Source organism: Mrakia frigida (genome assembly GCF_051309035.1).
Source record: "Mrakia frigida strain ATCC 22029 unplaced genomic scaffold BDY24scaffold_55, whole genome shotgun sequence".
Classification (NCBI taxonomy): domain Eukaryota; kingdom Fungi; phylum Basidiomycota; class Tremellomycetes; order Cystofilobasidiales; family Mrakiaceae; genus Mrakia; species Mrakia frigida.
Window position 1 is genome coordinate 1 of NW_027481226.1, and position 20192 is coordinate 20192.

The following is a 20192-nucleotide window of genomic DNA, read 5'->3' on the forward strand; positions in this document are numbered from 1 at the left end:
ATGGGTAGGTTCTAGAGGAGGGAGGAGGAGAGGGTGACATGGTTTGTTTAAGGCAGAGGTTTAAGGCAGTTTTTGGGATTTGGGAGTGGGTGTGGGGTTGGGAGGAAGGAGGGACGAGATGGCCGAAATTGAGGCTGAACGAAACCTGGGCGACGAGGCAGCCTTCTCTATACCCTTCGTCCGACATGCTCAAGGTCAACGAAGAGCTGTGGAACAACCACGTCTCAGGGAAGACCGTGGGAGTGTGAAAGGGTAGAAGATCAAAGAACAAAAACAAAGCTAGGCAAGCCAGACGGCAGACGCGTCTCGTCTCGTCTCGTCCCAACTTCAACCTCCCTTCCTCGTTCCAACCCCAGCACCAAGCACCCAAAGACCCGTTCCATATCCCTACAACTCGCCAAATCTACCAACAAATACATCCCGAGACGCGACAGCTCGCTTGCCGGCGAAGCCTCAACGACCAAAGCGAAAGCTCAAAAGCTCAGCCCTCCCTCGCTCTTCAGATCTCCTCTCCGAGCTTGCTTTTGCCCAACGGCGACTTGAGCTTGGCGGCTACCGACTCTGCTGGTGATGATGGGGAGGAGGTGTTGACGAGGAAGGGGTCCGAACGGTAGGCGGAGTAGGCTGGACGAGAGAGGGAGTTGATGGCGACCTGCTTGTCGGTGTTGATGTCTTCGATGAGGGCTTCTGCTCGAGATAAATCAAACGAGGGAGAGAGAGAAGGTCAGTCAACGTTCTCATTGATGAGAAAAGAACGAAGGCAATCGCTCGCGATGGTGGAGAGGGACGAGGCAGAGCAGGGAAGGAAGGTGAGGGAAGGAAAGCATGAGCTCGAACGAACCTTTCGAGACATAGTTCAGCTCGGGTCGAATGTATCCAAGGACGATAACGATGATTTCGTGAGAGTAGAAGTCGGATGCGTACTGTGAGAAGAAAGATAGAGGGATCAAGGTCAGCTTTAGACGAGGAAAAGCGTGGGAGAGAAGAGGGCAGAAAGGGAAGGAAGCTCACCTCGTGCATGACGTGCACTTCCTACTCCATCGAGAGCAGCCAGAAGGAAGAAGACGTATCGATCAGTATCTAAACTCCCTGGGGAATATAGGAGGGCGGGAGACACGAACAGCAGTCAACCTCTCGTTTTTATAGTAAGGGTTCCAGCCCACGGACATGACCATGGGATGGATCTCGAGATCGATGTCCTCCAACCTCGTAGCAGGTGTAGCGAGGCCGGACTGAGAAGCTCCATGAGTAGGGTGGGAGACAACTCGAGCGTAGCCGTAGTATACTCCTCGAAGGGAGAGATCGGTGAGTGGAAGGATTGAAGAGTCGGGGAGGTTGGCTGATCAAGAAGAGCAAGAGGTCGGAGGAAGGAAGGGAAGTGTGAGTCAGCGCTTCGTCTTTTTCAGTGACTTTTCTCAGCAGGAAAAGAGAGTCAAGGACGTACCTGTAGGGATTCCGAGTTCTTTGGAACCTCGTCCGAAGCCTTTTTGGACGCAACCTCGAAGGAAGAGAGGGTAAGGAGTCGTGGGATCTTCTGGTCCGACGACGGAAGGTCGATCTGAACGAGAGAGAGGCGCCGTTTCCGCTGGAGTACCGGGAGCTCGAGGAGGTGAGTTGGACATAGTTGAGGAGTAGCGTGAGGGGAGACGAGGAGAGGTAGCGTGGAAGGAAAATAAAGAGAAGGGAAGGGAGGAAGGAGGAGATGCTGGTTGGAGGTGACTTCGTTTGACCCTCCTCTCCGGTTCAGCCCTCGCCGCGGAGCTCGTGCTCTTTTTTTCGAAGTAAAAAGTGGGTGGAGTCAACGAGTGGTATAGAGTGAGAGTGGTGCACCCTAACTCGATCTGATTTTTTTTTGACTCCGTTGATGGATTTGAGGCCAGGGTAAGAGAGCCTTCACCTTCTCGCTCTCAACCACATTCCTCCTCTGTTCCTTCCCTTCTCTTCTCCCTCCTCTCCTTGTCTCGAGTCCAGCTCACCGAGCCAGCTCGTACACCTCGACCATGTCCTCAGTCGCGTCTTCCAACGTTCCTTCTCCGTAAGTTCAACCTTCTTCTCCTTCGTTCGCCACCGAACGAGAACGGTGGATGCGAGAGAACGCGTTGAGCTCACCTCCTTCTCCCTGCTCTTCTATGTCCTCTCCCAGCTCCCCAGCCGACACTACTTCTTCCCCCCTCACGTCTCTAGGACCGTCGTCGAGTGGGATCTTTACGTGAGTAGTTCGTTCCCCCTAGGAGTCGCAGAAAAATCCTCTTGAACGCGACGAGGAAGGAAGGGAGGGAACGAGAGCTGAACTCGCCGTGTTTGTTTTCCACCCTCCTCCCTCCCTTTCCCACTTCTCACTCGTTCTCCCTCCTTCTCCATTCAGCCTCAGGCATGGTCTTGTACCTTCCTCCCCTGCCTACAGATCTTCCTCCAAGATCATCAGCCTTCCCGTCGAGATCCATCGACTCATCATCCTCTCCCTCGTCGAGCTTCCGAACCGAATCTACCTTCATCAGTCGCAAGAGGACGTCTACCTGGCCAATCAAGAGCTCATCACTCTTTCTCAGGTATCTCAGGCGTACAAGGTAAGTCTAGCTTTCACATAGAACGCGTCTTTGTTGTTCGCTTTAAAAAGTTGGACGGCAGGGAGTGGCGAGGGAAGGGAGGGGAGGGATCCTCGCACCCTGTCGCCTCACAACATCGCCTCAAAGACTGATTTCTCCCTTCTTTTCCTCTTCCTCGACACCCTCAGGACCTCTCCTACCCCATCCTTTACGAAGAAATCGTCGTCAAATCCGATCGAGCTCTCGCTCGCTTCTTCAAAACCATCCAACTCTACCCTGAGCTGAAGCTTCGCGTCCGATGCTTCTGGCCGGTCTACTGGTACTCCAACTCGGTCGCCTCCCCTTACTTCGTCGGAGAGTTCCCCAGGCTCGAAGAACTATCCCTCCGAAATGACCTCAGGCTCCTCACCACCAACTACGACCTCAACTTCGAGAGGTACAGCGTCGAGGACGAGGAGGACGGAATCGACACCGCTACCATCGAGGCCGTCGACGAGGCTGAGGACGACGAAGATTACGAGGGAAAGGGGAAGGGGAAGGTTTCGAATCGGTTGATGACACCTGGAGGAGCTGGAGGTGGGATGGGAGAGACGAGTGATTCTGCTTCGACGCCGGAGGTGGCGATGAAGAGGGAGAAGGCGAAGACGATCGCGAAGCAGCTCAAGCAGTTGAAGAAACGTCACCCGAAGCGACTCTCGATGTCTACGGTCGTCAAGCTCAAGACGTTGGAGATCACCATGAACGGGCTGCACACTCTTCCGGCGACGAACATCGACCTCGACGACGTGGAGACGCTCTCGATCCACTGGGTCCCGAAACCAGCTCAGGACTTCAAGAGGCCGTTGCCGAAGCTCAAGACGCTCTACCTCTCGACCTACCAGATCATCCAGGACAGGGAGTACGAGCCTCAACTCTTGAGGTTGCTTAAGGTCAGTTCTCTTCCGCTTATCGTTCGTTCGCTCGACGCGTCGTTCCTGACTCTGCCTCCCCATTCTCTTCCTTCGTCCCTCCCAGCTCTACGGTCCCCAACTTCGGCACCTCCACTTCGCCTTCCGAGGAATCGACGACCACGTTCCCTCCGAGACCACCGTCTTCTGTCCCAACCTCCTCTCCATGACCATCAGCAGCCCTTACTTCTACTCTTACCTCGTCTACTTCGGCCACCCCTCCATCGAAATCCTCCGCTTCGGCGCGCCCGTCCTCGTCGAACCACTCAAGCCCGAAGAAGAGGGACTCTTCGACTCGTCCCTCGACAGGATGCTTCCGGAGAGCTGGCCCAAGTTGAAGGAGATGTGGTGTTTGGAGTTGGACTGGGACGAGGAGGAGCACCGAGCGGAAGGGAGGGTGGAATCTTGGGAGGTGATGGCTGAGAAAAAAGGCTGGGCGTTGTTGGATCATTTGGGGAGGAAGAGGATTGGGGAGAGACCTAGTGTCGTGGAGCAGAGGAGGAAGGAGGAGGCTGGGGAAGAGGACGAGGAGGAGGAAGAGGAGGAAGAGGATGAACCAGACGTGAGTTTTCTTGGACCTTCTGGAGCTTCGTGCGGTGTCTGACCTTTTCTCTAATACTTGCTCGTTTCTTTTCAGTTTGAACGAAGCTCGGTCAACGAACGCGTCGTCGAGGACGAGGACGTCGATCCCATTTTCTACGAATGACCCTTGTCGCTTTCCCTCCCTCTCAGCTCTCACGTACCTCTTGCATAATTTTGGTTACCTTAACTCCTCTACCTACCTTCTCGCGCATTCCCTTACTCGTTACTCCCATATTCGGACACTCGCATCACCCTTCGTCTTCGTCTTCGTCTTCGCTTCTCCTTTCACATCACTCGTCGTCGTTCGGATACCGCTCTCCTCTCCACTCCTCCCCTTCGCATTTCACCTCCTACTCTTGCTTATACCTCTATTCACACCTCCGCGTCTTCAGCTCGCTCTCGCTCTCTCCCTTTTTGCACCCATCGCCTCGCTTTTCTCCTTCGTTCTTCTGGCTCGGTCGTCGCATGTTACCTTGCCCGCCTTTGCTCTTCTCTGCACTTTAATCCCTTCGCTTTCGTCCACAGGGATGCCACTTTCTACCTCTATTGATTTTTTCTGCTCCGTTGTCGCTCTCGAGGTCCGCAACGGAAAGCAACAGTCGAGCTCCGGGCTCGACTCGATCTTGCGACGCTCATCGTCGCTTGCTCAAACTCTCCTCGTCGAACAAAGGTGTATACTTGTGCCTGTACGAGCGTGGGGGTACGTATCGTAGCGCAATGCGAATCTCCCATCTAAAGGTGCGTGAACGTGAGCGTAAAACAAAAGCAAAGTGTCGACTCTCCTCCCCTCCCTACTTCTTGTCGCCGTTCGTCAATCCGAGGAGCTCCTTGACGTCTCGGACGGTATCGGCGTTTCCAGTGTTCTGATGCGAGCAAGAAAGAAAAGAACGGATCAGCGCGGGGAGGGAAAGAAAACAGAGAAGGAGACGAACCTTCGAGATTTCGTCCTGTTTGTGGTTCGAACACGGAAGAGCACGAAGTCAGCAAAGAAGCGATAGAGGAAGCTTGGAGAACGATCACTGACGCTGATCTTGATACAGTCTTTCCCGTCGATCTTGGAGAGTTTGATCACCTACGAAACCGAAGACAAAACGAGACGCGTCACTTTCTCCTCTCTCCTCCCTTCCCTCTTCCCCTCCGAAAAACTCACAATGTTCAACGCTTTACTCTTCCCCTCTCCCACCTTCTTCTCGAAGTCATTCGTCAACCACGTCCCGACCCCATAACTCCTCTTGACTCCTCCACCTCCCATCTCCCCATCCTCCCCTTCCAACCTCCTCCCCTCCTCCTCAATCTTCTGCACCATCTCCAGATCCAACCCGTCACTGAAGACCACCACCTTATCCTTCATACTTACGCCCAACTCTCGATATACCCTATGCGTTCGCTGCAGGTAGAGGAGAGGGTCGCCGGAGTCTTGACGAAGACCTTTCCAGGCTTGGGCTCGTTGGGAGGTGAAGGCGGTGCGGAAGAAGATGGGGGTGGAGAGAGTGTCGGTCAAGGCGATATGGAGAGGCGAGAGAGGGGAAGGAGGGTAGACTGGATGGTAGAAAGGGTGAAGGGCGAGCAGTGAGCGAGGGACGGGGCAAGGGGGAGAAAGGGGAGACGGAGAGAACGAACCTTCCTCCCAAAGATCCAAAGCCAACGGGTTCGCCACCTCGTAGCCCTTCAGAGCAGCCAATCCCATGATCCATTCGTGGGCGATCGTCCTAAGATGAAACAAGTCCGACGAGCAGCGTCAGATCCTGATCAGTTTCGATTTTCGACGCGTTCGACGCAGCGGAGAACGTCTCCACTCACCCAACAGGGTTCAACCCAAACACCATCGCGTAATGAACGTTCGACGTCCCATTCAGCTTCCCTCCCTTCCCACCCGAAGCAAGGTACTCCTTCTCCCCTGCGATGAGCCCTTCGAGGACGAGTTTGTGGACGGCGGAGGAGCGACGACGACGGGTTCCGAACTCGGAGAAGACGACGCCTAGGGAGAGCAGGGAGAGGGATTTTTGTTTGGCGAGGTCTGAGAAACGGTAAAAGGGGTTGGGAGAGGCGAAAGGAGTTGGTCAGCTGAGGGGCGGGAGGGGAGAAGGGAGCGGGAAGGAGAGGAAAAACGGGAAGAGAGGAAACGAACTGAACGTCTGATCTATCGACCAGTTTGTATCGACGTGTTGGAAGTAGGATTCGGAGAGAATGGCCATCAGAGGGACCTGTAAGGAGCACTCACGCAAACGAAAGGAGCGAGGCCGTCAGATCTCATCCAGTAGCCTTGCAGTCTCGCAACGACGAGTCGTCTCCCTCCCTCCTTCGAAGTTAAGAAGAGAACCGAAACAGAAACTGACCTCGTAAAGAATCGTCTCGACCCACTTCCCCTTGATGATGATCTCTATGTCACCCATCTCTTCCCCGAATTCTGGTTGAGGGACGAAGGTCGCTTCGACTTGGTTGGCAGGATCGAGACGGAGGGCTGCGAGGAAGGAGAGGTAGGATGAGGAGAAGTAAGGGCAGGTGGTTTGGAGCCAGGAAAGCTCGTCGGAGGTTAACGAGATTTGGGAGAGAGCTAGGAAGTGGTAAGAAAGAAGCGATGGTGAGCTTGGAAGGTGAGAGCGAGACGCGACGAGGGAGAAGAGCGGGAGGGAGGGAAGGAAGGAGAGGTCGAGCTGAGCTGACCTTGAACTTGTTGTTGGAAGGCCTCAAAGGATTCCCTAGAGAACTTCATCGTTGAAGCTGATCGATTGTAGAACTTGTATTCGACCTCTTGGGTTGGAAAGTGAACGAAGATAGCCTTCTGCATCGTCAACTGAAGGCGAGCAAAGGAAAGGAAGTGATCAGAAGTCAAGAAGGAAGGACCAGAATCGGTTGAGCTCTCTCTCTCCTTCTTTGAGCTGCAAACTCACCTTGTAGAGATCCGTATCCAGGATGGAGGTGATGACTGAAGGTCCCGACATTGGCGATGGATGCGATGGTATCGGTTTCGAGGAAGGTCGTCGTTGGTAGCTGGATCGAGTCAGAGAAGGAGAAGGGCGAGATCGTGAGCTCGAACTTCGAAACCCTCTCCCTTTTTGAGAAGACGTCGAGCTCACTCCCTCTTCTTGCCTCAAACCATCAGCATCGACTTCAGCAGAAAACTCTCAGATCTCCCCTCTTTCCTCTTCCTACCACTCGACTCAAACGCTCGAGATGGCTCTTCCCGTCGCAAGAGCCAGTCGACTCGCCTTCCGTCGTTTGAGCTCGTCCTCTCCTTCCTCCTCCTCCTCTTCCTTCCTCGCTCGACCTCTCACTTCTCGACCTTCGACACTCCCCGGGCATCTCTTAACTTCGAAAAGACAGGTCTCCTCATACTTGTCAGCAGCTTCCGAGGCGAAGATTATCGTCAAGCCTTATCCTGAGGAGGATCTAGACGAGGAAGCTGGAGTGAGGCTTCAATCTCATCTTGGTCAGTCTTCCTCCCTTCCTGTTCTCGAGCTTTGGAGGAGATCGCAACGTGCATCGGCTTCAACGAACGTGCATAAAAAAGCCGTCGAAGCCTACAGTGAACAAGAGGTTGTTGTGAACAGCAGGAAAAGAGCCAGCTCGCCTTCATCATTCCGAACAAAGCTCACCATCACCTCCTCCCCTCTTCCTTTCCTACCACTCCAGGTCCCTTCGCAGCTCGAACTCACTACCACGCCGACGTCAAATCATCCATGATCGGCCAAGAAGTCGTTCTCTCAGGTTGGCTCACCAAATCAAGGTCAGTCGTCGCTTCTCCTCTTCTCGTCTTTCAGCCCGCGCTCATCCTTCTGGAGCTCCTGACCGTTGGAAGCTGACTTCGCCCGCTCTTCTCTCTGCTGATACCTCAGACGTGCATCTCACGAACTATCCTTCCACAACCTCCTCGATTCTCGCTCGTCAACCCTTCAGCTCATAATCAACCGACCACCAACACCTTCAGCCCTCTCCTCCTCTCCCCCCCAAGCCGCCGCCCCACTACCATCAACCCTAGATCTCCTCGCCGTCCCCATCGAATCCGTCATTTCCGTTCGGGGTATCGTTCAGAAGAAGGAGAGTCGGACGGGGAACGAAGAGGAGATCGAGATCAACGTCAAGGAGTGGAAGTTGTTGAATCCCGCGTCGAGGGAGTTGCCTTTTAGGCCTACGGAGGAGAATATGGTGAGTCACAGAGTTCTATTGAGTTAGCTGTTTACGAGAAAAGGGTACGAGGGCAAAAAAAGGCACGGAGGAACGAAAGCGGCGGACTGACAATTCCTCTGCCTTTTCCTTTGATACACGTCTTGCTTTCACTCAAGGTTACCGAGGACGTCCGAGCAGAGTACCGCTACCTCGATCTTCGCAGAAAAGCACTCGCTGAGAACATTCGAAGGAGAAGCCAAGTCGCTCACATCGTCAGGAACTACATGCACGATCTGGGTGAGTTCATGTCTCGACGCGTCGCTCGTCACCTCCGCTCGCCCTTCTCTGCTCCACTTAGTCCCAGCCTCGCCCCCTCTTACCCTCCTATTGCGTTTTACTTATCCAACCAGACTTCACCGAGATCGAGACCCCCATCCTTCTCCAATCCTCCCCGGAAGGAGCTCGAGAATACCTCGTCCCATCTCGAGTCTCCTCCGCTTCCATGACTTCTTCCCAACAACCAACGCCCATCCTAAGCCCTACCAGCACCTCCTCCTCCACCGAATCCATCAATTCTTTTCCCTCTTCATCTCCGCCCTTTCCTCCGACCGCATCGACCTCGACCACTCCCAATCCCGCCTCAGCTCCCTCCCCTCCCAAACGCGCAACCCCCAAATTCTACGCCCTCCCTCAGTCCCCTCAACAACCCAAACAGCTCCTCATCGCTTCGGGAGTAACAGACAAATACTACCAGATTGCTCGATGCTTCAGGGACGAAGGAGGGAGGAAGGATCGGCAGCCTGAGTTCACGCAGATCGATTTGGAGATGGGTTTCGTCAGTGGTGGAGTGGTGGATGGGAAAGAGAGCGATGGCTGGCGCATCGGTGGTGGAGAAGTTAGGAAGGTGGTGGAAGGGATGGTAGGGAAGATCTGGAAGGAGGTTAAAGGGGAAGATGTTTTGGGAAAGGAGGGACGGTTTAGAGTGCTGAAGTACAGGGAGGCGATGGAGAGGTTTGGGAGTGATAAACCTGATTTGAGATTTGGATTGGAGGTACGTCTTCAACTCAACTTGCTCAGGTCTGAAGGCGAGGAAGAAAGGGAGAAGAGGGCGAAAAGGAGCGCTGACTTTCTGCGTTCGTTCGTTCGTCGCGTCTCTTCGTCGGGTTCGAATTAGCTTCAATCAGCGACTCCTCATCTTTCCTCGTTAGCTCAAGAAGCTTTGAAGTTATCGAAACAGACTTTGGATGTTTTGGTTCAGCCGAAGGAGTGGCCTTCGTCGAGGTTGTTCCCGAAGGAGGAGGAGCCGTCGTTGGTGAGTCTCGAGTTCTCGTCGTATCACCTCTTCGGTTCTGAGAGCTGATCCGATTGGTTTATGTTCTTTCGAAAGGTCGACCGTCTCACCATCGGAGTGAGCTTGAAGTCGAGGTACCTGAGCCCGGAGGATTTGCTCGAGGGAAGCTCGTTCGCGACGGGTTTGGGTTTGAAGAAGGGGAGCGTCGTTTGGGTCGAGAAGAGAGGGTCAGAACCTGAGGTAAGTAGGTTGGAGACCATCGCGGGCGTTGTTTTCTTCAGGAATCGAGGAGCTGACCTCGTCTGTGTTATCGCTTTCAGGGAGGAGCGACCGATCTCGGACGCGTTCGACTTGCGTTGATGTCTGCTGCCGTGAAGAAGAGTGCGTTCCTCTTCATTTCTTCACGCGATATATTCAGACCCACCTTCAAGTGCTCATCTCATCCGTCTCCTGCCCCAGACCTCCTCGCCGTCTCAGCGAAACCTCACTTCCTCTGGATCATCGAATTCCCTCTCTTCACCCTCGCCGACCCCGACAAGGACTTCCAAGCTCACGGTCGATGGAGTGCAACTCACCATCCTTTCACCGCCCCGGTCTGGGAGGATCTGATAGATTTGAAGGCTGGGAGAGTTGAGAAGGTGAGCTCAACGAAGTGTTCCGAAACAAAGTTCGACGAACACGTCGCTGAATCTTCCCCTCTCCCTCCCTTTGTCCTTTCAAGGTCCGAGGACAGCACTACGACCTCGTCCTCAACGGAATGGAGATCGGAGGTGGATCTGTGAGAATTCACGATGCGAAGATGCAGGAGTGGGTTCTGAGAGAAGTGCTGAAGGTACGGCTCCTTGACGCGTCGCCTCCTCGTCCCTTCTTCTCTTCGCAGCTGACCTCGTTCTCTGCTCTTGCTCCTCTCAGCTCAACGACGACGAAGTCTCTCGTTTCTCTCATCTCCTTAAAGCCCTTTCTTTCGGCGCTCCTCCCCACGGTGGCCTGGCCCTCGGTTCGTCTTCCCTCCCTCGTCTCTCTGGCCTCCTTCCCAGGCAGCCTTTCTGTCCTCGCTCTCTCTTTCTTCCGACCTACTTTTCACTGACCTCGTTTCCGCGGTGCATCTTTACCCAGGCTTCGACAGACTCGTTTCTATCCTCTGCGACACGCCGAACATTAGAGACGTGATCGCTTTCCCAAAGAGCTCGTACAGCCTCGACCCTGTCTTCCGCTCGCCAAACTCGATACCTGAGGACACCCTAGGAGAGTACGGACTCGAGAGGAGGAAGCTGGATTGAACGAAACTTTCCAACTTCTCCAAGAGAGCATGCGAGGCTGAGAGCGACTCGTCGCAAATCGGGATTCATCCTCTTTCAGCGAGCACCGACTTATCTCGCTCTTAGCCTGTTTGTAGCCGATCGAAAATGCGTCACGCTCATTCTCGGTACCTCCATTTTGGTGCTATAGATGATCTAAACAATAGTTTCACGACGTTTTGCTCCCTTGTGCTTTTTGACGACGACTCGACGCGACCTTGATACGATACGTTTGTTTTGCTACTCCTCTCGAGTCTCGGAAAGTACGAAGAAGAAACATCTCTCCTCTGGGTATGGCGGACAAGACTCTCATCGAGGGCCCGAGAGGAAGAAAGCGAGAGACGATAAAAATCGAGAACGAACCGGGCCTTGTAAACTACAGACTATTAGGAGAACGAGAGAGAAGGAGAAAGAACGAACGAACGATACAGTGAGAGAAATGGGAATAGCTAAGAATACGTAAACGAGATGGACGAAACAAGAACATGCGAAAAAACCAAGGAGAACAACAACGACGCGTCTTTCCCTCCCCTTCATTTGGTCGTCACCAAGCCCGCCGTCCAACTCGACGAGACCCCTCCTCCGTCCATCCCTCGTCTAGGCTGCCCGTCGTCTTCCTCGGCGTTCTCTAGCTTGATCTCGTCCTCGTCCTCCTCCATATCCACGTCCTCCTCCATCGCACCGGCCGTCAACCTCGGTCTACCGCCGTCCTCCCCTTCCTCTTCCTCGTCTTTGAGCTCGTCTACATCCAACTTCCTCCCCTTCCCTCCTCTCCTGCCCTCCGCCGACTTTGCAGGCGATCTCGAAGATCCCTTCCTCCTGCCCGGCGTCGCCTCGTTCTCGACGTGCTCGATCACCGTCGCTCCTCCCTTCGTCGGACTACTGCTCCCCTTGCTCGTCGACGAAGAGGGAGCAAGAACGACTGCCCTCGTCTTCCCTTTGCCTCTCCTCTTGATCTCCACGACGTAGGTGCAAGAATCGCCGACGTTCCTCTTCGCACACCCAGCGCAGGGCTGACCTCCGAGGCAACGAAGCTTGTGAGCTCGACATCTCTGGCAGGCGATGGGAGTTCGTTTGGGTGCTGGTTTGGTTTTGGAGTTGGGAGCTGTGGGATGCTGATATTTGGAGGAGTGGGCAGAGGAGACGGTTGAGGGTGGAGAGGTCGAGGCTGGGAGGGTTTGGAGAGAGGAGGAGTTCGACGGGGAGGTAGAGTTGGAGGCCGCTGGGTGGGAGGAGGAGTTCGAGGTGGAGGATCCGGAGTGGGTAGAAGGAGGAGGAGGGAAGACGAGGGGAGCGAGGGAGGGTGGTCGTTGATTTGAGGAGGAGAGAGGGAGAGTGGGAGGAGGGAGAGGAGGAGGGAGGAAGAGGGAGGTTGCGTTGGTCGACGAGGGATTGTAATAGTTGGAAGGTCGATTAGATTGGTAGTTTAGGGTGTTCGTGTACTGGGAAGGAAGGTTTAGAGGTCGCTGCTGGTGATGGTAGGAAGAGAACGACGAAGGCGACGGTCGATAATCCGAGGCGTCCGATTGTCGACGAGAACTCGGAGGAGGTTGGTAGAACGATGGAAGTTGCTGGGACTGCTGGTAGTGAGGAGCCGAATGAGGAGGAGTGTCTCGATAGGTTGCAAGAGAGGGAGATGGCTGAGGGAGAGAGGGAAGGGAGAGAGGAAGAGGCGAGGAAGAGGGGAGGAGAGGGAGTCTTGACGACATCGCTGATTCCAGTTTCGCTGCATCGGATCTTCGTGATATCTCGTTTAAGGATGATCCAACGACCTCGGCGTAGGGCGCTCCTCCTTCGTCCATCCCAAGCTCTCGAAGACCAACGATGGATGACGCGAGATCTAAAAGAAAGAAGGGAGATCGTCGGATCGGTGAGCTCAACCACTTTCCTTCCGAACCTTCCTTCTTCAGGGAGCCGACAGAAGCTTTCCAAGACTCACTCGAAGAGGTTTCGGGTCTTGCAACCAATCCTGAACCATAGCTGCTGCTGTAGCTGGAAGACTCGTCGTGCTGTCCGAGAGGAGGAGCGGAGAGGCGCGAAGGAGGAGGTGGAGGAGGAAAGAAGGAGGAGGAGGAGGGTTGATGCATGTTTGGTCGGTGTCCTTCGAAGTTTTGAGCGTCGTTTTGAGTGTAGTAGGGTGAAGAGGATGGCTTAGAGCTCTGGTAGTGATTGGGAGCGGGTTGCTGGTCCGTAGAGGAGGGAAGAGGGAGAGGAAGGAGACCAGGTCGGGAGGATTGGTTCGCCCAAGCGAAAGTCTGAGCTGGGAAGCGACTCGTCCCATCGTCGTCTACAGAAAGCGTAACAAAGAGAGACGGATAGCATAGTTAGCTAAAATCCGACAAGCTGAAGAAGGAAGGAAGGGAGGAACGTACAACCCAAAGCAGCGTACAAACCAACCTCGTCTTGAGCCCCCTCCTCCTCCCCGGTTCCGGCAACACTCCCTTCGAACCTGACTGGCAATCCTTCAGGAGACGGTCCAGGAGAGAGAGCGTAGAGACGAGAAGGCCGTGCTTGCTGGTCTTCTGGTTGAAGCTCGTTGCGTCCTTCGTCTCCGGGCGTTTGGTCGGGAAGAATGACGGGCGAGTCGAATGTTTGACCTTCCATCTCAACAAAGAGCTGTTGCTGAGGAGATCTAAAACCACAGGAGGACATCAGAAGGAGGAGATGGTGGTTGAGAGAGAAGAAAAGGGAAGCTGACCTTTGTGGGGCCGATCTTTCAGGTGGTCAGGGAGAGGTGGAGGAGAGAGGGAAGGAGAGGGAGGATGGAGGCGAGTCCAGGCCCGCTTTTGGATCCGATAGAGTTGTTTGGTCTTCCTCTGAAATCTCCTTCAGAGGCTCAAGTTTTCTTCCTGGAAGCAAGAAGGGAACAGGGAAGAGTTCAACCGCTCTCCGCTCTCCAGAGCTCTAGTAGAACTGTAGGGAGGGGCGTTTGGGCTCTTGTCAAGCCGCTCGTCATGGAGTCGGAACCGCTTCCCTTTCCTTTGGTTCTTCATCAGAGAGATGGAGGTGTAGAGAAGAACCTTTGAGTCGTTCATCTACCGTAAAGAAGAAGGAAGTAGATGTTCCATTCGATCTCGAGCTCTAGAGTGCAGTCAATTCGAAAGTGCTCCCCCTCTTCACTCTCGACGCGAGTGTCGCCCAACGAAACGATGTCGAGCGTCCGATCCCTGCAAGGAAGGAGAAATAAGAAAAGGGTCAGCTCGAGAAAACGAGACCGAGTGAGAATATCGATCTCCTACTGGCTGAAGAAGAAAATAAACTGAAGGGATCGTCCGGGACGTCGCGTTCCAGCTGGCCTCCTGTTCAAGCCTCAGCCTTCCCAGACGTCTTGTCACTATGCCCCAGCGAAACAGCAGGCGAGACATGGTTTCGAATTCGTTGCTTCTGCTCAAGCCGAAGGCGATGCGAAACGAAACGGGTCAGCAACGTCGTTCGCCGCGCTCCTGCTCTCGATCCATCTCCCAGATAACGAGCACTCACCAGCAGCTTCAGCTCAGGGAACCCTCCCTCAATCTTCCTGTCCCATACGAGTTCTCCCTGCTTCCCTTCCTCCTGACCCTTAAACAACCAAACTCTGAACCGCCCTCCGGTCTCCTGAGTGTTGAGAGGAATCAAGCTGATGGCGACGAGAGCTGGCGGAGGGAAGGTGAGGAAGAGTTCGGTTTGAACCCACGCTGCTCGATGCAGCCATCGGCACTGGAAGAGAAGAGCGAGGAAGGAAGAGGAAGTCAGCTCGTGGTATGAAGAAAGAGCGGAGGAAGGGAAGGCGATGGACGAGCTGGACTTCCTCCCTCCCTCCTTTCCTTCTCGGTAAAGGGTTACTCACTCGATCGCAGAACTCAATTACCACTCTCCAGCCTTGGGTGATCTCTAAGCGGGGTGCGGTGAACGTCGAAGCGTCGAGAAGAGGGTCCAGAACCGTCGTTGAGTCAAACGTCGAGGAGGAAGGAAGAGGAGGAGAGGGTGCGTTGAGCTCTGCCGACGTCGACGTCAAAGTCGTAGATTCGTCCGAGGTTGTGGGAGGACAGAGTCCAGTGGAGCAGTATTGAGTGGGAATGGGAGCTGACATGGTGATCTGAAGATGCTGGTGGTTAGAGGGAAGGAGTCAAAGGTGGAGGTGAGCTTTCGAGGCTCAAACTCGAGCTCAAAGCTCATCCTTCCTTCCCTCCAACGCCATCTCCCTCTTTCAAACCTTTTCAAAATATGTCCGCACCTACTCCTACTTCCGAGCAGTACGAATCCTTGATCGCTGCCGCCCTCGCTGGTTCGTTCAACCCTCTACAGCTTCTCGAAGAGACGAGCTCACCTCCCTTTCCCTCCCTTATCTCCTCCCTCTCTTCCTCTCTTCACAGCGAAGGAAGGCTCGTACGCCCCTTACTCCAAGTTCAGAGTCGGAGCCGCTCTCCTTACTGTCGACGGTCAGATCATCAAGGGTGCCAACATCGAGAACGCTTCCTACGGTGAGTGAAAGAGAGGAGGACGATGAAGGAGATCGTCGAGCTCAACGAAGAACGAATGAGCTGACCTTTGGCTTCCTTCTTTCGCTTTGAAGGTGCTGGAATCTGTGCTGAGCGAACCGCTCTCGTCAAGGCTGTCGTGAGTCCTTCAACTTTCCTTCTCTCACTTGAGGAGCAGGCTGATGAGGAACCATGCGAGAGCGTTGGTCTTTCGGCGGAGAGGAAGCTCGAGAGATCCGAAGGACTCGACGAGTTTAGCTTTTTGGGAACTCCAGCAGAGGAGCTGACTGGAAGTCTACTGTTGTTCGCTTACATTTACAGAGTGAAGGAAGCAACAAGTTCCTCGCCATCGCCGTTTCTTCGTTCGTCCCTCTTTCTCTCTTCTTTCCGACGCGTCGTCCGTTTTTCTGCCTCAGCTGAACTCCCACTCGTTTCCATTCGCTTCCCCTGCCTCAGCGATGTTCCTACACCCTCCATCTCGCCATGCGGAATCTGCCGTCAATTCATCCGGGAGTTCTGTGCTCTTGATGTTCGTTCTCCCTCTTTCTTTCTGTCACTTCCTCTCACTCTTAGGCTCACTTTCAGAGCTCCACATCTCTGCGCAAACTGACACACACACAAATCTTCCATGCTGCTTCCCCACAGACCCCCATCGTGATGGTCTCCTCTGTCTACCAAGCCGGAGAGTACACCGCGTCGAAGGAGGGAGACACGACCGTCACGATGACTCTCGGAGAGCTGCTGCCTATGAGCTTCGGACCTGGGGAGTTGGAGCTCGAGAGGAGGCCTTGATTTGTGATTATTTAGGAAGAAGACGAGAAGAGTGATCTAGTGGAGGAAGAAGGGAAGGAGAACGGAACGACGCGACGATTGATTGACGATGATTTGACGAGAAGCCACGTTCCTCTGTCTTCCTAATCCTTAGGACCTAGAGAACAGGCTATCTTACAACTCACGTCTGCCTGAAGAGTCCATGGAGGTTGGCGTGACCTTGGATGGTGATATGTCATGTCGGTAGAGGAGAGGCGAGGAGAGCTTGAGGAAGGCGAGGGAGACTCGAGAGGTGGGATCGCACAAGCGAAGGATCTCCCCTTTTAATCTCGATGGGGAAGGAGAGAAGAGAAGTGCTTGAAGGTGAGGTTAAGGAAGATGCCATTGTTGAGAGAAGCGAAAAAGGTGGGAAAGGGATGATGGGAAGAGAGGGAAGAAAGGAGCGAGGGAGGTTGAGCTGACCGGATTCGAAGGGAGGCGAGCTCTGCTTCCACGGAGGAGATTTTCGACAAGTTTGAGATCTTGAGGAGGCAACGCAGATGCAGTTCGAGGTTGCAGTGCTTTTTTGAAATTCTGTTATCTTTGATGCTGGCGGCGGCAGAGGGAGAAGTAGACTCGACGATCTCGAAGTTGACTCGACCTCAACGTCTTGTTCTTCAACTACGACCTCCTCTCTCCCACCTCCAACTTCCACCTTCGAGGCTACTGTGTATGCTCGCGAAGACTCTGAGGACAACCACATCTAGACAAACTTCTCCTTCAACTCTTCTTTCAACTCCCTTCATCGCTCGACGACCTCTTCTTCCTCTCGTCCTCCTCCTCCCTCCTTCCGCTCAAATGTCGACATCGACCTCTGCACCGGCAGCTTCGACCTCCAAAGTTCATCAACCGACATGGACTCCTCCAGTAGTAGAGCTCGAAGAACCTGTACTTAAAGTGTGGAACTCTTTGACTAGATCCAAGGTGAGCTCTCTCTCTTCTCGAGACAAAAGAAGCGGTCGAGCTCACTCGTTCCCCTTCCTTTCCTCGCCTCTCTACTTCTCCCTCCTCAGGTCGAGTTCATTCCCATGCGATCCCGACAGGTCACCTGGTACAACTGCGGTCCTACCGTTTACGACGCTTCTCATATGGGTCACGCCAGGTGAGTCTCCATCGAGCCGAAAAAGGAAGCGAGCTCAACCTCCCCTCCTTCCTTCTCTTTTGAAACTGACTCTACCACTTGTTTACTGCAGAAACTACGTCACCCAGGATGTTCTTCGTCGTATCATGAGGGACTACTTTGGCTACGACGTTCATTTCGTTCAAAACATCACCGACATCGAAGACAAGGTCAGTTCTGACGAGCTCGCACTCTGCTCCCCCCTTTCAGCCCTCTCGAGCTCGAGCTGACCTCTGTCCTTCCTTCCCTTCGCCTCAGATCATCGTTCGAGCTCGCCAAGAACACCTGCTCCGAGAACTCAATGCTTCCACCACCTCTCTTACTCCTCAACTCATCGCCGACACTCGAGAAGCCTGGGTCTTCTTCTTCAACAAGAACATCGCAAAGTTCCTTGCTCCCACCGACATCCCTGCTCAAGGACAGGAGGAAGCTGCTTGGGACGAGGTGCTCGCTGGAAAGTACCAGAAGGAGGAGGCTTGGAGGATTGAGCTCGAGGCGAAGGAGGAGAAGTTCAGCATGTACTGGAAGGTCTTGGTGAGTCTACAGCTCTCGTGTCCGATCCCGTTCGTTGGGCTGACCGCCTTTCTTTCTCTTCGGTTTCTCGCAGACCGTCGCTCGAGCTTCCATCAAATCAGCCGAAACCTCGTTGTCCAAGGGAGAGAACTCTCTCGAGATCGCTCACCAACTCATCAAGGGAGTTTCAGATCCTCTGAGTGTGATTCTTGACAAGAAGGTCCGTTCTCGTCTCGTTCAAACTTCTCCAGTTTACTTTGCCTTCGCTGATCCCTGTTCTCTCTTCTGGTCTGCAGCACGGCCACCTCCTCACTGCTCCTTCGATATCTCGAAACCTCGCTGCCTTCTGGGAGGACGCTTTCAACAAGGACATGGCTGCCCTCAACGTCCTGCCCGCCGACACCGTCACTCGCGTCTCGGAATACGTCCCTGAGATCGTTCGATTCGTCGAGAAGATCGAGGAGCGAGGATTCGCCTACTCGGATGGAGACGGTAGCATCTACTTCGACGTCGCTGCTTTCGATGGAAGGAAGGTCAACGAGGATGGAACGCAGGAGGAGTGGGAGCACAACTACGCCAAGTTGGCGCCTTGGAGCAAAGGGAACTCAAGGTTGATCGATGAGGGAGAGGGTGAGTCGTCTTCAGTTCTCGAATTAAACGATCAGCTCTGTTTATTCGCTTGCTGACTCTCGTCCGATCTTCATCTCAGGTTCCCTCACCTCGTTCGCCTTCGTCAAGCGTTCGCCGTCCGATTTCGCTCTCTGGAAGTCCTCGAAAGCTGGAGAGCCCTTCTGGCCTTCTCCTTGGGGTCAGGGTCGACCTGGATGGCACATCGAGTGCTCGGTGATGGCGAGCGAGGTTCTCGGACGACAGATCGACATCCACTCTGGAGGAATCGACTTGATCTTCCCTCACCACGACAACGAGATGGCTCAGAGCGAGGTGAGCTCTTCTTCTTTTCTCCTTTTGCTTCTCCTTCTTCCTCTTCGTCCTTACTGATCCGTACTTACTTTCGAACAGGCCTACCACGACTGCAAGCAGTGGGTCAACTACTTCTTCCACACCGGTCACCTTCACATCGAGGGCCTTAAGATGTCCAAGTCTCTCAAGAACTTCATCACCATCGAGGTCCGTTCCTCCTCGTGTTCCGACGACCCATCTGCTTTCTTTCCAGTCAAACTGACCATGGTCTTGCTTCGTTCGTTTCGTCCCGCTCTTACAGCAAGCCCTTGAGAAGTTCACTCCTCGGCAACTTCGACTCGGGTTCATGCTCCAGACCTGGAACGCCAAGATGGACTTCAAGGAGTCAGCTATGCAGGAGGCTAAGGGTCTGGAAGCTAGTTTCAACGTGAGTTCTTGTCTCCTTGAGCTGGCAAAGGACGCGTCCTGATCTCGCTTCCTCTTCGTTACTTTCTCGCAGAACCTCTTCGCCAACATCAAGGCTCGACTTCTCCAGGCCGAGGCCAAGCCCCAAGACTTCGATGGAAAGCATTACTACGACGAGGAGGAGAAGCTCTTGACCAAAAAGTACGTTCAACTCCTCTCGATGAACGACGCGTCTCTCCTTCTGACCTCCCTCTCTCTCTCTCTCGTTCTCTTGAAGCCTCGCCCAAGCCCAACATGCCTTCCGAGTCGCTCTCTGCAACAACTTCGACACCGTCGGTGCTCTCCAAACTCTTTCCGAGCTCACAGGAAAGGCCAACGTCTACCTTCAGCTCAAGCGACCCAACCTCGCTCCCGCTCGGACCGTCGCTGAGTGGATCGGAAGGATGCTGCGGATGTTTGGACTGGGAGAGGGAGAGTCGAATGAGATTGGGTGGGGGCTGAAGAGGCAGGAGGGAGAGGGTGCTGATGTGAGTCTGCTCCAGATGTTCTTCAAGAAAGGAGAGGCCGCTGACGATGGACGCGTCTCGATTTGCAGAGGGAGACGATCTTGCTTCCTTACCTTCGAGCTCTCGCCGCCTTCCGAGACGAAGTCAGGAAGCTTGCTATCGCCAAAGCCGATCCTTCGGAAACTCTCGCTCTCACGGATCACATTCGAGACTACGAGCTCGTCGAGCTGGGAGTTGCTCTCGACGATCAACCTGGTTCGTTCCTCTCCCTCTTCGTCCTCTTCCGACCCATCTGACTATTTCTTTCCTCCACAGATGGTCACGCCCTCGTCAAACTCGTCCCAGCCTCCACCCTCATCGAAGCTCGAGACTCCAAAATCGCCGCCGCCGCTCTCAAGGCTTCCCAATCCGCCGCTCTGAAGGAGGCCACTCGACTGAAACTCGTCGCTAAAATGGAGAAGCTCAAGATCCCTGCTTCCGAGATGTTCAAGCCTCCTCACGTCTCCGAGGGGACGTACTCGGCTTGGGACGAGAGGGGACTTCCGACGAAGGATGGGGAGGGAGTCGAGTTGAGCAAGTCGAAGGTGAAGAAGGCTGGGAAGGACTTCGAGGCTCAGGTGAAGGGGAACGCCGAGTACGAAAAATGGAGCTTGGAGCAGGGAGTGAAGAATATCTCGTTGAGTAAATAA

The 20192-nt window shown here is 54.2% G+C and overlaps 9 protein-coding genes across 9 annotated transcripts; 5 read left to right on the forward strand and 4 right to left on the reverse strand.

The window, feature by feature from the left end:
• Positions 1 to 598: 598 nt before the first annotated feature.
• Positions 599 to 1598, reverse strand: FMN1 (riboflavin kinase; the record flags this gene model as incomplete). The annotated part of the gene is made up of 6 exons (XM_076637048.1): positions 599 to 690; positions 842 to 923; positions 1012 to 1032; positions 1122 to 1232; positions 1263 to 1339; positions 1445 to 1598. Coding segments are annotated over 6 exons (537 nt in total), but the record flags the coding sequence as incomplete, so codon positions are not given.
• Positions 1599 to 2000: 402 nt separating this feature from the next.
• On the forward strand, positions 2001 to 3831 carry BDY24DRAFT_372750 (uncharacterized protein; the record flags this gene model as incomplete). Its single annotated transcript, XM_076638216.1, has 6 exons — positions 2001 to 2035; positions 2144 to 2209; positions 2366 to 2567; positions 2735 to 3475; positions 3561 to 3642; positions 3671 to 3831. 6 exons carry the CDS (start codon positions 2001 to 2003, stop codon positions 3829 to 3831), a joined length of 1287 nt encoding a protein of 428 aa, XP_076492166.1.
• Positions 3832 to 3954: 123 nt separating this feature from the next.
• Positions 3955 to 4745, forward strand: BDY24DRAFT_404656 (uncharacterized protein). The gene has a single exon (XM_076642528.1). The coding sequence runs from the start codon at positions 4196 to 4198 to the stop codon at positions 4577 to 4579; it is 384 nt and encodes a 127-aa protein (XP_076492167.1). The 5' UTR covers positions 3955 to 4195; the 3' UTR covers positions 4580 to 4745.
• On the reverse strand, positions 4730 to 7236 carry NPT1 (nicotinate phosphoribosyltransferase). Its single transcript, XM_076642529.1, has 11 exons — positions 7179 to 7236; positions 6967 to 7100; positions 6740 to 6869; positions 6412 to 6629; positions 6204 to 6279; positions 5876 to 6092; positions 5696 to 5784; positions 5226 to 5614; positions 5100 to 5147; positions 5008 to 5022; positions 4730 to 4938 (listed from the first exon to the last, which is right to left on the reverse strand). The coding sequence occupies exons 2-11, from the start codon at positions 7015 to 7017 to the stop codon at positions 4867 to 4869; spliced, it is 1305 nt and encodes a 434-aa protein (XP_076492168.1). The 5' UTR covers positions 7018 to 7100; positions 7179 to 7236; the 3' UTR covers positions 4730 to 4866.
• Positions 7174 to 11002, forward strand: MSD1 (aspartate--tRNA ligase MSD1). Its single transcript, XM_076642530.1, has 12 exons — positions 7174 to 7505; positions 7709 to 7802; positions 7912 to 8221; positions 8359 to 8479; positions 8593 to 9233; positions 9357 to 9494; positions 9570 to 9713; positions 9794 to 9854; positions 9933 to 10111; positions 10195 to 10305; positions 10386 to 10470; positions 10590 to 11002. The coding sequence occupies exons 1-12, from the start codon at positions 7250 to 7252 to the stop codon at positions 10751 to 10753; spliced, it is 2304 nt and encodes a 767-aa protein (XP_076492169.1). The 5' UTR covers positions 7174 to 7249; the 3' UTR covers positions 10754 to 11002.
• BDY24DRAFT_404665 (Zn(II)2Cys6 transcription factor domain-containing protein) lies at positions 11003 to 13513 on the reverse strand. The gene is made up of 3 exons (XM_076642531.1): positions 13144 to 13513; positions 12711 to 13058; positions 11003 to 12611 (listed from the first exon to the last, which is right to left on the reverse strand). The coding sequence occupies exons 1-3, from the start codon at positions 13421 to 13423 to the stop codon at positions 11305 to 11307; spliced, it is 1935 nt and encodes a 644-aa protein (XP_076492170.1). The 5' UTR covers positions 13424 to 13513; the 3' UTR covers positions 11003 to 11304.
• Positions 13514 to 13783: 270 nt separating this feature from the next.
• Positions 13784 to 14874, reverse strand: BDY24DRAFT_356467 (SelT/SelW/SelH family protein). The gene is made up of 3 exons (XM_076637801.1): positions 14598 to 14874; positions 14252 to 14467; positions 13784 to 14155 (listed from the first exon to the last, which is right to left on the reverse strand). Exons 1-3 carry the CDS (start codon positions 14838 to 14840, stop codon positions 14075 to 14077), a joined length of 540 nt encoding a protein of 179 aa, XP_076492171.1. The 5' UTR covers positions 14841 to 14874; the 3' UTR covers positions 13784 to 14074.
• A 100-nt stretch (positions 14875 to 14974) lies between these two features.
• On the forward strand, positions 14975 to 16020 carry CDD1 (cytidine deaminase; the record flags this gene model as incomplete). Its single annotated transcript, XM_076643952.1, has 6 exons — positions 14975 to 15035; positions 15124 to 15231; positions 15324 to 15367; positions 15550 to 15590; positions 15685 to 15757; positions 15874 to 16020. 6 exons carry the CDS (start codon positions 14975 to 14977, stop codon positions 16018 to 16020), a joined length of 474 nt encoding a protein of 157 aa, XP_076492172.1.
• An 816-nt stretch (positions 16021 to 16836) lies between these two features.
• CRS1 (cysteine--tRNA ligase) lies at positions 16837 to 20192 on the forward strand (the record flags this gene model as incomplete). The annotated part of the gene is made up of 13 exons (XM_076637610.1): positions 16837 to 16962; positions 17052 to 17140; positions 17232 to 17328; positions 17417 to 17692; positions 17766 to 17891; positions 17968 to 18315; positions 18410 to 18613; positions 18692 to 18799; positions 18894 to 19019; positions 19092 to 19198; positions 19275 to 19524; positions 19593 to 19758; positions 19819 to 20192. The coding sequence occupies 13 exons, from the start codon at positions 16837 to 16839 to the stop codon at positions 20190 to 20192; spliced, it is 2397 nt and encodes a 798-aa protein (XP_076492173.1).

Coding starts and splice junctions, on each gene's coding strand:
- BDY24DRAFT_404656 (XM_076642528.1), top strand. CDS start 4,196: ATGACCCTTGTCGCTTTCCCTCCCTCTCAGCTCTCACGTACCTCTTGC.
- NPT1 (XM_076642529.1), bottom strand. CDS start 7,017: ATGTCGGGACCTTCAGTCATCACCTCCATCCTGGATACGGATCTCTAC. Junction 6,630..6,739: donor CTTCCAACAACAAGTTCAAG/GTCAGCTCAGCT, acceptor ACCACTTCCTAG/CTCTCTCCCAAATCTCGTTA. Junction 5,148..5,225: donor AGAGTAAAGCGTTGAACATT/GTGAGTTTTTCG, acceptor TCGGTTTCGTAG/GTGATCAAACTCTCCAAGAT.
- MSD1 (XM_076642530.1), top strand. CDS start 7,250: ATGGCTCTTCCCGTCGCAAGAGCCAGTCGACTCGCCTTCCGTCGTTTG. Junction 9,234..9,356: donor ATTTGAGATTTGGATTGGAG/GTACGTCTTCAA, acceptor GGTTCGAATTAG/CTTCAATCAGCGACTCCTCA. Junction 10,112..10,194: donor AGGCTGGGAGAGTTGAGAAG/GTGAGCTCAACG, acceptor TGTCCTTTCAAG/GTCCGAGGACAGCACTACGA.
- BDY24DRAFT_404665 (XM_076642531.1), bottom strand. CDS start 13,423: ATGTCCTCCTGTGGTTTTAGATCTCCTCAGCAACAGCTCTTTGTTGAG. Junction 13,059..13,143: donor TTTGTACGCTGCTTTGGGTT/GTACGTTCCTCC, acceptor CGCTTTCTGTAG/ACGACGATGGGACGAGTCGC. Junction 12,612..12,710: donor AAGACCCGAAACCTCTTCGA/GTGAGTCTTGGA, acceptor TCTTTCTTTTAG/ATCTCGCGTCATCCATCGTT.
- BDY24DRAFT_356467 (XM_076637801.1), bottom strand. CDS start 14,840: ATGTCAGCTCCCATTCCCACTCAATACTGCTCCACTGGACTCTGTCCT. Junction 14,468..14,597: donor TAATTGAGTTCTGCGATCGA/GTGAGTAACCCT, acceptor CTTCTCTTCCAG/TGCCGATGGCTGCATCGAGC. Junction 14,156..14,251: donor TCCCTGAGCTGAAGCTGCTG/GTGAGTGCTCGT, acceptor CGGCTTGAGCAG/AAGCAACGAATTCGAAACCA.